Source organism: Lepisosteus oculatus, chromosome 6, assembly GCF_040954835.1.
Source record: "Lepisosteus oculatus isolate fLepOcu1 chromosome 6, fLepOcu1.hap2, whole genome shotgun sequence".
Classification (NCBI taxonomy): Eukaryota; Metazoa; Chordata; class Actinopteri; order Semionotiformes; family Lepisosteidae; genus Lepisosteus; species Lepisosteus oculatus.
This window is the reverse complement of record NC_090701.1, coordinates 52,022,181-52,037,780: the sequence shown is the minus strand read 5'-3', so window position 1 is coordinate 52,037,780 and position 15,600 is coordinate 52,022,181. Positions and strand designations below refer to the sequence as shown.

Sequence of the window (15,600 nt, the reverse complement as noted above, 5' to 3'; positions counted from 1 at the left end):
AATGCACAACAATCGCAGCATATCACACCTACCAATCCAAAGCATTGCAACAGAAAAAAAAACAGATGCAACTTATGTACTGTAAAAAGAGTGTTACAGTACATTAAAGCTAAAAGTCTTTTTGGGTACGTTTCTACAAGTTTCACACTGCACTGGTTTGGTGCAATTTATGCCAATTCTTGGCAGATTTACTCAAGCTCTCTCAAGTTGCTTGGGGATCGTTTTTGGACAGCAGTTTTTAAGTCTTTCCACAGATTCTCCACGGGATTCAAGTCAGAACTTTGGGCCTTTCAAGGACATTCATTTTCTTATTCTTATTCGTAAGCCATTGCGTATAGCTTTGGCCTTTTTCTTTGGGTCATTCTCCTACTGAAACATGAATGTGTATAACAGGTTTAGGTCAGAAGCAAATTTTCACAGTACGTTATGACAGTACTCTTCCCCATCTCTATCTCGACTGCAAACTTGACAAGCTTCCCAGAGTCTCCTCATAAGAAGCAGGACTATAACATAATGCTGAGCGATGCTCTGACTGACCACAAAACCTTCTGCCACATGTTCCACTTAGATACAGTAAGGGCAAGGGCATTGCTCGCAAAAGAACATTTTCTCCCATCTTAGACCCTAAATTCTGTAATTCTGAAATAATTCAAAGAATTAGAATTCTGTGATGTTTCAAAGTCACTGCTGGCCTCACAGTGGCATCTTCAACCTGTTTTCTCCTTGCCCAGCTGCTTAGCTTGGACGGACAACCTAATGTAGGAGGTGTCTGGATGCCTCCCACTTCTAAATGATGGACATCACCATGCTCAGAGAGATTTTAAAGGTCTTTGAATTGTTATATAGCCTTCTCCTGATCTGTGCTTTTATAAAGCTGTTTTGTAAGCTGTGTGGCTTTCATGGCAGAATGTTGAATAGATACTTAACAGGTAGTGAATCTCCAATACAATTCACTACCTAACTGAAGATCTTCACAGGGATAGGTGTATTTATTCTGAAATCATTATTTTACACAGACAGGGGCCACTCACCTAGAGTAACTGTGTGGCTCATTAAGTTAATTTTGTGCACCTAAATTAATTTCTGTTTCCCACAGCAAAGGGTTTAAAATCATATGCATATACTATATACGTTTTTTGTTTTAAGTAATGAATGTATGGAGTAATTTGTGTGTATTTTGCAGAAGCAAATTTAAATTGCTCCTTAAAAGTATCATGACTACATGCATTAAAGCAATAAAAAGTGAAACATATGCAAAGGTCTGAATACTTTTGCAAGTCATTGTACATCATAAAGAGAGTTTTGTCTTGTTAGGCTTATCAGTCCCAAGACATGCCATTCATGTCTGATTCCATTACTTCATAATAAGAGTACTTCAGGGCTCCATTATTAAAAGGTTATTATCATCAGAAGTATTTTTTTTATTCCATCTGCCTTTCAAGCAGCTCTTTCAAGTCCTAGTACTCATGAGCTTTTCCATAACCAAATGCTGTGCTGAAGAAACAAATCACCTCATTACCCACTGCCAAATTTATATTTGTCAATAAATATATGGTCAATAAATCTGAAACAAACACTTACTTAATATCATTCCTGCTGATATGGGAGGCTACAGAGCAACAATGGTAATGAGACTGCATGGCAAGAAACACACAACTCCCAATCATCTCCTCACACATCATTTGTACACCTTTGTACAGTATCTGTCAAACTGCGCGGCTCTGGCAGGAAACCCAATATATGGGATTAGAAACAGTCTTCTGCTGCCAAAAAAGTCTCCTGGGATCTTATTAAATAAGCTTTTGTATCTCCTTCATGAGCAATACTATGCAATTGTCCACTCAAACATACAGCAGGATTTCAGTTTGCACCTATGGGCTACAGGTTCATAGAAGCTGTAGGTATGAAGCAGAAAGCAGTAAAAAATACATGATTACTCAAACTCAAAAACTAGTCTAAAAGAGGTTGATATGGGCTGCTTTTTTCATTTTAACTAATTCTAAATTACTATTTCAACATAAAAGAGAGCAGATGCTATAAGAGGTAGCCTGTTCAGGCTTTCCATACAAATCCACGCCCTGCCTTTTGATAGCTTGAGTCGCTAATAGTGACAGTTTATTCTAAAGCCATACAGGAAATTTGAAATCTCAAACACTAAATGTATAACGTTCAAGCAACAACTGTTAACTTCTCAGGCCTGTATAGCAGGATGGAAGGAAATCTCTAGTCATTAAAAATATTATATTCCTTGATCTTTTTGAAAATATTTCCTTTAGAGGGAACACAAGATTTAATTAGTGCTGTACATAAACAGAGCAACAGCTACCTGGCTTAGGTCAGAAACGCAACAAGTCTTACACTGTTTAAAATGTAAAGCAATTATAAAAATATAAAAAATATAGCCCATGATGCCTTTTTGTGCTTCCATTTTAATCAGTTCTACAGCATATATACACATTAGTAGATCAATTCAACTTAAATTTTGGAACCTTCAAAAACATACAAGAAATGCTTTCGGTATCATTTACAATTTTTTTCAGCTTAAATGTACAATAGTCCCTTCAATATGCAACAATTGCTCAAAACTTTCCTGAAGACAGAAAACTATATATGTTGTTCCTCAACAATGGTCGCTGTCCAGCTCTTTCTGGCAGATACACAATTTCAGGAAAACGTTAACGAGAGGCCTTCTGGAACAATAGCTGACATCTTTCTCTTATTTCCTGTGAGAGAAAATGTGACATAATTGTTTCAATTTATAACCCTAGTTTTTCATTTCCCTGTCAAGATCACTTAAAACTAAGATGGAAAATTATTGACATTTGGTTGAAAGTGTTGACACCCATGTGAGTTATTGGGACTGAAAGGTCTCTACAATAACATTCAGACACTCACAGATGTGCTGTCATACAGAAGCAACAGATTCTTTGAATGTCTCCATTCATCACTGGACTCTGTCCTCAGAGGCAGGATTTTAGTGACAAAAGTGTTTAAGTCTGAGGCACACATACTGTACATAGATGCAAAACCTGACACACTCATGACATTATCCTCTGGGTCCACTGCCAGAGCCGTCACTGATTTAAAATAATATATAAATAAAATATTTAACACTGGTAGGTATTTTTTTCTGGAACATAGCCTATATCATAAAAAAGTATTATTATAAATGCAGGATTTTTTTTGCTGGCCTAACATCAGCTATACCATAGAGCTATTACTTTAGAGCTGAAATACATCGTCTGAACTTGCGTCGTTAGGTGAAAGCGAAGATGAAAGTAACCAATATCATGAGGAAGCAACATTGAAATACTGTACACAAAGTGTTGGGGGTATTTTTTGAAAAACAAATCCAGCAGCATTTGATCAAATTCACCACTGAGATATATGCAAATAGGGGTGGAAACAACAGAATGGCAATTCATCAAACATTGAATGCCTAATTTGAAACAAAACAGATGGATTGTATAAGGTATACCAAAACAGTACCTTCCATATACATAAGTAAAAAAAAAAAGTGTTTTATTCTCTGTAAATACAAGTGGTAACTAACTATTAATCCGATTATTTCTTTTGCACAGCTTCTGTCCTATTTGAACTAGTCTCTGACAGAACTGACTCAATAACTATTCTGGTTATGCCGGCGTTACGCTACACGACTTTTCCTAGGATTTTCAGTCGTAGCCTTCATATTACATTATCGTAAGAAAATCACAGCGAGTTGTAGGGAGTGGCAGCATGCGCCCTTTACCATCAGTTGTGCAGTGTGACACCCCCAGTGACTCAGTCATAGTGCTCTTAACAGCCCCTATGACTCTCTGTGGCTTGCTATGACAAAATCAAACTGGTCTGATATGACAAAGTCGTAGAGGTGGGCTCTTGTGTCTGCGACAGTCAACAGCCTATGAGCTCTCAACCAGAAGTACAATGCACACAATGCCCACAAACAGTGAAGAACAATGGAGGCCACAAGGAAAGAAGGATAGCGAGTGTTTTGGACTGTGCAAATGAAGGAGAGGCTCGTCGAACCTTGGAGCCAGCACGGATGTCTGTTAGATGTTTCATGTTGGTCGTTTTGTGTTTGTTGCGGTGCTCATCTTCTTATTCAGGTGTGCTCAACGCTGATTGGCTGCCAAAACGAGGCGACCTCGCGGTACTTTCGCGACACAATACCGTGTTAACAATACACGATTTGGAACCGTGATGAAAAGTCGTGAGGGAATCACCCCCTGCGATTAATAATCATATAATTTGACACTTTCTAGGACAGAAAAGGCAGCGAGATTCAGCAACTGCCACCTTTAAATTTGACATGATCTCCGACTAGAAGTCGTGTCGAGTCATGTAGTGTGACGACAGCTTTATCAGGATTTATCATCGGATGTTGCTTTCTGAGCACACTCACTGTCTTTCTGTTTGTGTGTGGCCAACCTATCTGCTGAAGCTTGACTGCGTGTTGTTTACCCAGTAACTCCATGGCGTCGTCCTCATGGTCAATCTCCTCCTCAGTGACTGATGGAGCAGAGCTGGGCACAGACTCAAAGGAGTCCTGGGACAGCATGGCGGCCAGGAGTTTCTTGTGGTGCTGTTGCTGCTGTTTCAGCCCTTTGTTCTTTGGCTCCACCTTCAAGCTGAAAAACACAGACCCCGTCGTTCAACCTGAAATGAGGTATTCAAAGATAGCTCACATCTCCTGTCATGCCTTTCACTGGAAATATAGACCTCAAAGGCCTTCACAGCAGTATCCCAGGGGAAGCCACAGCGATTATTTAAAGGGGTGCTACCTGCGTCAAATTCAGGATGTAGCCTGTGCAAGAGCACCACAGAACATATCATCTCTGCAAAATCACCACTGCTGTCCATAATCATATTCCACAGAAACATATACTATGAACAAATTGCTTCCAGAGGAACTGTAAAGGTAGCTGCAAAAAAAAATAAATTGGAAATCTATGAAGCACTTCAATGCTTTCTGAAAATCAAAACAGATGTACAAGTATTGTGAAAAGTATGTTATGTACAGCATCACCAAGCGCTGAGGGACCTGGAGATGCTGTGATAATTTGCCTTTCTCTTGCGCTTTATTTTTTTCATTCAGTGCACTCTTCCTTACCAGTTCTCTTGGTAAAAGAGAATTACCAAGGGTATCTCCTGTACTTTAGGAAGTTGCTGCCCCTTTTAGACACAGCAATTATTGTACAGTATATATGAATTTTCCCAGATACAGTGATTTCACTTCTCAAGACAAAATAACATTTCCTGAGATTTCGTCATTTCTATATGAGTCATGACAGAGATGAGACACAGATGAGACACAAGAGCTCTAGATACCTTTTCCACTCCTGACATTTATTTAGTATGCATTCTATGCTGATGTTTCTCCTTCATTTATTATTTGGCACGATAACTAACTACGGTAATTCAATGAGCTAGAGAATAGAATACTCACTACTAATATGCATGGGCGTTTTAAGGTAAGCTGATTGGCACAATGCCTGAAAAGAACAGGTTTTTCTCAGAGAGAAAAGAAACAAGATTTTAGATGAAGCAGGAGTATGTTACTCCAGCTGATCATTTTTCTTCATTTCTTTATGCAGTAGTTTATTGTACATCCCATTTATCCATCCATGTAAGGTTCTTATGAAGAGTCTTTTCCCGACCACTCATGGCAATTATTTATTGATAGTATTTTATTGAATGATCCAGATCTTAACATTAAACAGAATACACACAAAAGAAAGTGCTGCAAATGAGAAAACTGCATTACAGATGTAGCACCCTATCCCGGTGACATCCTTTCCATTACGCTTTAGGCAAAATTACCTTTCAGCTGGCAGTTAGATACACAGCACAGATATTTCATAATATAATTATATTTTCTCATCCCCATATCTCAGAAACCAGAACTGTTTTTTACTGAGGTTGGAATGAACTTTGGAGCTTGATGACAACGTATTTTAAATGATATTTAAAGATTGAAATGCTGCTTTAATTTGATTCTTGCCTCAGGAAACTAATCAGCACTTACAGGTAATTTAAAGGTTAAAATAGGTTCAAAACCTCAGAACTTTGTTAATATCCAGAGTTCAACATTAATATTATGTTAGTGTTCTAATTTGGAATATCAGTGATGAATGAAATTAGTCTTAGGTGATTTGTTTTTTCCGTGACAGTAAAAAAAACTTTACACATCCTTTTGCCACAGATATACATTTCCAGAAGCAGATAAATACATAATTATTTCTGTTAAAACCTAAAAAGTAAATGCTACTGGAATATCACTAAATTAATTGTATGTAGATGTCTCTTTTGTTTCATTGTTGTACTTTACATTACACTGCCTTGAGATAATGTAATGAAAAGTGCTGGACAAAATATGTATCCTTATTTTGCAGTTGAAAACACTGAGGTGCAATAAAGAGGTTCATGCTATTACAAGTATTTGAAAAACAATAGAAGCATATTGAAGCAAATGGAACATTTTAGAATTTTTCAGTCATAAATTTTTAATCTTCTTTGTCCGTGGAGGAGGATAAGCATATTAGAAGTTAAATGAGTTAAACTTTTAATTTAGTTCAAACATGTATTAAATTCCATAAAATATTCATAGAGTGCTTGGGGAATATTAAGTACTAATTTAAAAATATATGAGAAATAATCTCTAGTTATAGATAGAAATAAGGAAAAATTATAGTTACTTTAATGCTGATTTGTAAGTAGCATCGAAGGATACATATATTTAACTTAATAAATTAGTACAAAAATAGTTAAATTAAATGGGATGTCAGTGCTTACGTTTAGAGATGTATAAAACAAAACAAGATTCATTTATTGCTTTTCCATGTTGAGTGAAAGATAAAAATACTTTACCCGCATAAATATCTAATTGGTCAGTTACTAATTGTTTAGTCTCTTCAAAATCAGAGTTGCGTTTTCTGCTACCTGTTTGCAGCAATCCAGAAACTGATATAAATCTTTTTTAAATTTAACTTGCTGTTTCAACAGTTTTTGCTAATCCTCCGATTTTGGTATCGTCTACAAACACGATTAGTCTCGTATCTAGCACAATCTCTAGATCACATGTACAGAATAGATGAGAAAGAGCATCAGTCCTAAAACAGATCCCTACGGTACTCCACTAATGACAATACATCGCCCTAATCTGAATATTTACTACTTACTACTGTACGTCATGTTTTTCCTGTGATCTTAATGCAAGTACATGCATTTTTGTGAGTGCCTACCATCTACAATCAGAAGTATTAGCGCCACGAGTGTCACGCATTGCACACACTCACAAACGCTGTCACAAACAGACGCTCACGCTGCAACTAGTGTTCCTATCGCCTCTCACTGCCGTCACTATTTTAACCCTCCTCTTTTCCCTTCCTATCACTATTTAGGATTCTCTTTAGAGCTCACTAGTGCAAGTACCCTTCTTCTTTCAATTTTGATCTCATTGTTACTTCCTGGATTCTCGCTCGTTTCTGCCTTTGCGATTTAGATTTGTTGTCTCGATTGGACTGTCCCAGTCCGGTTTTTGATTATCGCCTGCCCATCGTTTTTTGTAACATTTTCTATAAGGACTTCCTGCAACACTGTGGAGATATCACCAACTTGAGCCCTGCAGAGGGTCTTTATTTTTTTAGCATTACGATTGCTAACAATGAGGGCGTTCAGTGCTGTGTTCTGCTCACGCACCCCCGATCTTTTTTATCATAATGTTGTTAAAGCAGGGACCGTTACATTTTTACTTCAGACATGTTTGGGGAAAATTACCATAAGGTTGTGCTGAAACAATGCCAAATAACTCTTACGTGTTTTCCCATGCTTCATTTCAGGCAGTACTTAACTGACTTTTAGACAGCCACAATTCGGCTAAAATCATAATTATCGGTTGAACATGTTAAATCACAAGAAACTAGCTTTGATTTGAAAATGTTAGTGCAGGACAGTCGTTGTAAACCAGGAACGATATATAACTACCATCACCTGGATGATGCAACAGCAGACAGTGCACCCAGCACACACCAGCTATCAGTGGGCAGGAGAACAGAGTGATGAAGCCAGTTCATAGATGGCTTACTAGAAAGGTCATGATTAGGAAAGGCCAGGGGGAAATTTGACCAGGACACTGGGTAACACCCCTACTCTTTTTAAGAAACGCCCTGAGATTTTTAATGACCATAGAGGGTGAGGAACTCAGTTTTACATCTTATCCAAAGAACAGAGCCGTTTCTTAAATTATAGTGTCCCTGTCGCTATACTGGGACGTTAGCAGGCACACAGACTGTAGAGTGAGTGTTCCTAATGGTTCAACTAACACCTCTTCCAGCAGCAGCCTTAGCTTTCCCAAGAGGTTTCCCATTCAGGCTAGGCTCACGCGTGCTGAGCTCCAGTGGGTTGCTAGTTGTGTTGCAGGGTGATATAGGTGCTGGAAAATGCATTTATGGTTTTGAAAACCAGCCCAAAAAACATGCAAAAAAATAGTGATCTTCCAACAAGCATAATTGTAGTGAGAAAGCCAGTGCCAGCATTAGAACAAACTTAAAGTAGGACATCTCAGCAAAAGTGGACATCAACATTAAAATGCTTCATCTATAATTATGAGACAATATTTTTTTTTTTTAAATACAGCAGTGGAAAATGTAGACACATAATAAAGATTGCAACAAAAGCAGACAAAAGCAGAATCGGCATTGATCAAGAATGGATTTAATTCCATCATGCAATATAAAAACTTCAAAGGCACAAACAATCTGACTGTCACCATGAAGAGCCTAGCAAAATTAATGTGAGTAATGGCATGCAATATATTTGTAATAATTTCTACTAAGAAAAAGGAAAGGCGTTTCAGGATCCCATATTCAGTGACATGCTGTTTCACTGGACAATTGTAAATAGCTTCGTTAGCAGAAGAGCAACATAAAGGAGAATCTCTTTGACGAAGCCTTCATTAATAGTAACAAATCATAGTTCTTTGCTTTAAGATGTGAGGGGGACTAAGAAATTATTTGTTGAATACATACAGTATGTGAATACAATTTAAGAAAAGCTTGCATAATAACTGAAAGTTGGTGTATATGCTTACATATAAGAATTAGTTTCTTACAAGGAATCCTATAAAATGCTTTCTAAAAATGTAAATGAACCACATGATATGATCTCTTCATACCCACTAATGCTTGTGCTTGTTTAAAGAAAAACATTTCAGATATACTGTAAGACATGACTAGGTTTAAATGTTGATGTTCCATGTTGACTATTGCTTAAAACTCGTATTCCTCCTCTAGTTTATTAACTGTTATTGTTTCCATAACATTGCATGTAATAGACTTTCCAATAAATACTTGGTTCCATATTATTACCCTTTTTATTATTTTACATTTTATTACAGTATCACTACATTAGCAATTAAGCAGTCAATAGGTATTTACCCAGTATTGAAAGAGAATGTTTTCCTCCTGTAGTTCACCTGTAGGCATTTCCTGTTTTTGTTTAATTACGACATCTAATTGCAGTTTGTTTGTTGATTTCAGAGCATGAAGTGTAATAATTGCATACATAAAATAACTTTCCCAGAAATGATTCTGTGGCAGTATGTCTTAGGATATGGGAAAGTACTTGAGCACCCGTCACTGTAAATTAAAGAACATTATTATCTAATCTAAGTTGACAGTTGTCTGACAACTATGCAGAATTTCTAATTGGTTATTAATTTACTAATATGGGCATGTAATAGGCATATGGGTAATGCATCTTCTTTGTACTGATCAGACTTCTTTGGTTCCACTACATGGACCTGTGGGTTATTAGAAATCTTCATTGATTGAGTTGAGTTTACCTACCACAAAGAGGACATCCATGTCATTTTAGTTGGTTTTAATAGTTTTAACATTTTCATGACTAATTAATACTGCAGACATATGGGCATTTTTAAACTTGGTCTCAAAAGTAACTTAATGCACTGTACATTTGACAATCACCTTACAACAATGAAATACTGTGTCTTGGAGATAATGATGGTAAACTTTAAAATAATGACAGGGAAATGGCAGATATATTAAATGACTATTTTATCAGGTGTTTGCCTCAGACCTACTGTATAGTAGCAAACAAAGTTCTACATAATGTTAGCACAGATGAAGCAGATAGGCAAAAATGTTATGGGCACTCATTAGCCATTAACAAAACAGTAGTCAGGCTAAATGTCAAAATTCTTTCAAATACGACAATAACAGGAATGTATTATGATCTACACTAATGAGGATATTTATGCCTGATTTTTCGCAATTAACATTTTTAGTAAATTTAACCTGTTTATTCAACTGAAAGGAAATGTGATATGATCCTAATCAGCTTGATGACCGTTGCTGATTAGATACTTTCTAATCTCTAATCTTTTGATAAAAACAAAAAATGCGCACAGCATATTTTTTCCTACATAATACTGAACGAAAGTGTACAAAATTGCACTTTAAGAATTTGTGAGAAGAACAAAAGGTTTATGAGATGTAAAAAGTGATTCAAATATCGCAAAAATGTTTGACGCTCACTACTCTAATTGAATCATACCCATTCCTCTATATTGTCATACAGGTATGTAGTTTTTTTATGTACAGTATACCCTTCTCCAACGTGGGTTTATACAACACAGAATTGATTAAACATGCATCAGTGGAAAGAAATATTGGTCAAGCCTGATAAATTTGACTAGGCCCAATCACAAGTTGTCTGCCAAACGTATTCATGGTAATGTGTGGTCTAGAACCATCTTATACTGCAATGTGTCCATCACTCTCACTACCCACCTCCACTCGCACCACTGTACTGTACATCATTCTCTCTGAGTCTCTTTTGTGCTGTTACAGTTAATTGAATCCATAATTTAAATAATTCAATAAACCACTTAAATGGTTTTAAACCATTTTCTCTAAACACGATTGTTTTAGAGAGAGACTTAGTAGTCTGGAATTATGTTTGATAGAACAGCTTCCCTCTTCTCCCCTTTATTCTATCGTGTCTCAGTGTGTTATCTGTCTGGTGACACAGACACGGAACTGCAAATAACCCTAAATAACGGAAGTTACATTTTGTGCAGTGTATTTGGCTTTCATTATGGAAATTTGTCCTCTTCGGGTTCGCTAATTGGTTATTTTACCATGCTGAACTGGTGAAAGAATACACATCATGTGACTTGGTAAACCCTGTCTAAATGAGGTGTAAAGCTGTTACATTTTGTAAATGTGCTCACAAAGCAAGCTGGTGTTAGGAACTCATTCATTTTTTAAATTAATCTGATTCAAATGTACTAATACATCATGTTTTGTAGTTATCTCCAGATTAAATAACATCTTTATCAAGTATTAATACAGTGACAAAAATGTGATAATAACCTATATCTAATTATATCTAATACAGATTAATTAGGTGTGATAAAATAAATCCTGATCATCCACTGAACAATACCCATAACGTTATCTTTGGGGTGATGGGTATATAATATTTTTTCATTAATACATTTAATAAAGTACCTATATCAATTTACAGCACACCTAAGGTTATACCAAACGATAAGAATTCTACTTGATGAATATTTCAAAACAATACACTACAGGATTTTAACACATTTCTCTCATATTTATGTCAAGCTGCTTGTATACCATTCCTCAGGTGATTTGTCCCTGGATAGTGGGCTCAGCCAAGACAAGACATGTCTGACCAGAGGGACCATTGCTTCTGATGAGGAATAACCGGCTTTAGTCTTTCATCTCGAAAACAGAAAAAAAAACATGAAGTATACCCTTGGCTGACATGAAGATCATCATAAAATTGTTTGTAATCTCAGATCCCTCCAGTCTTAAAACAGAAAGCAAACTCCTGTTAAAGAAAAGAGCTAGTGTGCTGACTTTTCAGTCTTATTTTCCCCATTCATTTTAATCTAGTGTACTTTAAATGGTGTTCACTGTGAAAACTGTCAGATTACAAAGGTAGAGGTGCAATTACAAAAATCAATATAAAAAACAATATATTTAATAAACCAAGTCATATCAAGCATGAATACACAGCACTCCCCATTATAAAAATGTACCTACACACCATCAATTAAATATGATTTAATTAAAAACAATACAATATCTCAAGAAAAGAAATTACTATAACCACTATTGTTACTATTATTACTACTATTATTCAGACTTATTTTGATTAATTTTTTCCATTTAATTCTGGAAAGGGCTGTTGCTGCTCAGTTACATACTGCTCACAACATACTCAGTTATCTGCAAATGTTTTCAGTATGAGTTTAAATTATTGCATAGTATTCAGAGAACTCTTACTAATATTAATAACATAGGTTACTAATAGTCTGTTAATAACAGCAGATACTAGTGCTATTTCTGACAATATTCATCATACCATTTTACAGACATTATGGAAGCATACTCCTCCTCTAGAGGGCGCTCCGACCCTTTTGTGTTAATTTCATTATCATTTTCACTTGTCCCTGGATTCACAGGCCTTTATTTTAACCCGGTGCTCCGGAAGCTCGGGGCTCTGCATTGGAAGACGGACACCCGGAGGCCCGCCTAGCATCAAGTCGCCCCACGATCGCGGCTTGAGGGCTTAGGCTTCCAAATCATGGCCTCCTAATAATCCCCATCTAGGAACTGGCTTCATCACGCTGTTCTCCTCCCCACTGAGAGCTGGTGTGTGGGGAGTGTACTGGTGCACTATGGCTGCCGTCACATCATCCAGGTGGGGCTGCACATTGGTGGTGGTGGAGGGGAGTCCCCATCACCTGTAAAGTGCTTTGAGTGGAGTGTCCAGAAAAGTGTTATACTGTATAAGTGTAAGCAATTATTTATTATAATTATTATTATTATTATTAACAGGAGGTTAACCCATTGATCTTTTCACAAAACAATTCCTGACCCAATAGGTATCAGACTTTTTGTGACTTTATTCAATCCTCATTAGCCAAACAGGTGCCTTTAAGTCAACCTGCTAGGACATTAAACACCATCAGATAATACCTGTGCTCTGCCAAAGTTCTGCTTTGGCCTTTTTTTATCTGGTGAAGGGACACATAAAAAGAGAACAGTATATCCTACCTCCAACCCACAAGGTTTTTTTTCCAGAGCCTGGTAAGAGAAAACGTCTGTAGTTGTAAACACAGCTCTCTGTGGTCACAGTCTCAGCTGGTTGCTAGTACTGTACATGATTGATCTGAGGATCTTATTTGGTGTTTAGGAGGTGTTTCAGTGAGCATTTAGCTGGATTGCTTTCACTGATCTTCAGATTTCATGTGGGAGTAGCATCAATGATAAAATAGTGTAATCAACTTGGCAACCTCTGTGTGGAAGGAAGGGTTGTAATCAGATGCGTACTATGTAAGTCAAGAAAAATATTTCAACAGATGTCAGCGGAATTCTCGCTGTTGCTCATAATGTCAAAAATAAGTTTCCTCTAGTGTCCTAATTAAATACTTTTCTCATCACCGTCAAGGAAATTTCCACTTTTTGTATGTTTTCTGTGTTATCCTCATTGCCAAGACTTCAGGCTTTGTAATATGGGTTTCGATTTAATAAAAGGAATAACTTAACGTAATTAAGGCATTTCTGTCAGTACAGCTCTATGTATGATTAATGGTTTAATACTGGATTCAATCTAATTAGCTACATCCTCAATGGGCATGCTGTTCCGTGCACACATGCATGCACATGTAATAAATATTTCCCTGGCTACAGCTGTAAAAGGCTACCATTTTTTTTTCTATAGCTGAACACCAAAATAATTTTCTAGGGCACGAAGTACTTTTATTTTTCCTCATGAGGCACACATACAAAACTGATCACAATATCAGACTTAGTTTACTGAAATAAGCCATAAGCAATACTGTATGTGAATAATGATCCACAGGATTGTATACTCAGTTCTTATTAAAAAGTGCTATCTTGGAGCAATATTCTCTCAAAATTTGTTTTCTGCCTACAAGAAACTAAACTGTGAGGAATTCCTTTTATTTTTGAGGAATAATGTGTTCTTCATCTTCATAAATTCAATAGCACAACTACAAGAACAAAAGGCAAAAAAATATGGAGGACAAAAGGCACAACAGCACCATATTTCTGTCTTCTTGTTTGCATTTGATTAAAAATTAAAAGGAAAAACAAATTTTTGTCCAAAGCATGATAAAGTATATAATCTATTTTGATTAATTAAAAATTAATTTATTTCTAGAAATGGCTTAGGATATTTCCTTTTGATTTCCTTCTTGTAATAAAATGGAAAAAAAAAAAAGTTTCTTCCTAATCTTACACATTAAGCTTCCATCATTTTATTGCATATAATGCCAGAAAATAAAGTCAAAGGACTACTGCTTGAACAAATGTTTCTACAAGGAAATGTTAATGTGAGGGATTCTAGTGCTGATAGAGATATCTTTCTTATTTAAAGTGTTTTATTGATTTCTTCATTTTATATAAAATAACACAGATGAGCTATAGTATATACTTTCTATAACATGACCCAGGATTATCAGCAGAATGAAGGCATATTGCTCCCAGAATGAAAAGAAGAGCTCATTGCTAAAACAACTGCATAATTCTCAGAGAGGCGTGCCCACAGAGACAGATTTAATTTCTTTTCATTTTCTTATCTGGCTAGCATTTTAGAAAACCAGCTTATAGTGACTCACATAAATGTTATTAACAGCTTGAATAACAAAAGAAAAAACGGATAAAGACCCTGAATTCAAACATTCCTAGACATCACAGTTTTACAATAATTTACCTTATATGATGATCTCTACCTGTCAAAGCAAAAATAATTTATTTTGGTGCTGTCACATTTTGTCTTTTTGTTATCAGTCTGTTATTATTTTAATGTCAATCTAGAGAGCCAGAAAAAAAAATCCATATTTTCACTACAAGGCAAATTTTCATTGCAAGGAGAAATCTTAAGGAGTCAATTCAGCCCTTATCTGTAGTAAAATCCTTTGATTACACTGGCATGAAACCAATTGGCGTTATTCTAAGTACTTCCTACTTTAAATCTTAACAATGTTTAGCAGTCCTAATACAAATCATGTATATATTCTTCTCAGTGCTCTAAAACGGTGGCATTAATTTTTGACTCAATGTATCCTTTGTGCAGGGTAAGCATTTTCATAATTCAACAGCTGCCACAAACACATTTAAAATGATAAAAATCACCTTTTAATACTCCAGTAATGCATTTTTAGGTTTTATTTTAATTCAATGAAATCTTTATTCAATTCAAAAAATAATTTATCACATAAACCGTCCTACCTTGGGCGGAATGAAATAAATGAAGCACTAAAGGTAATAGGGAGATACAAACCAGGAGAAATAATAGGTGAATTACTCCTGCAAGAAAACTCACATATCCAATTCTAAATCCCAAGGTTGAGACTATCAAAAATGGACTTGGGAAACAGTGAGACGTGGAATATGGGTGACATACATGTCATATGACTGAAATGGAAGAACTTGCAACCCAGTGCAGATTCTTACCAGGCACAAAATACATTTGAATAATCAATTAACACTGTGCAACATCATAATGAAGATAAGGAAC

At 36.1% G+C, this 15,600-nt stretch overlaps 1 protein-coding gene across 3 annotated transcripts in view; it reads right to left on the bottom strand.

Annotated features, from left to right (window-relative positions):
• The window catches only part of c6h8orf34 (chromosome 6 C8orf34 homolog), a 148,520-nt gene that overhangs the window by 66,738 nt on the left and 66,182 nt on the right, over positions 1 to 15,600 (bottom strand). For all 3 annotated transcript variants that reach the window (XM_069191553.1, XM_069191554.1, XM_069191555.1), the window contains exon 7: positions 4,465 to 4,631. In XM_069191553.1, the coding sequence (XP_069047654.1) occupies positions 4,465 to 4,631 (167 nt within the window). The remainder of the gene's footprint in view (positions 1 to 4,464; positions 4,632 to 15,600) is intronic.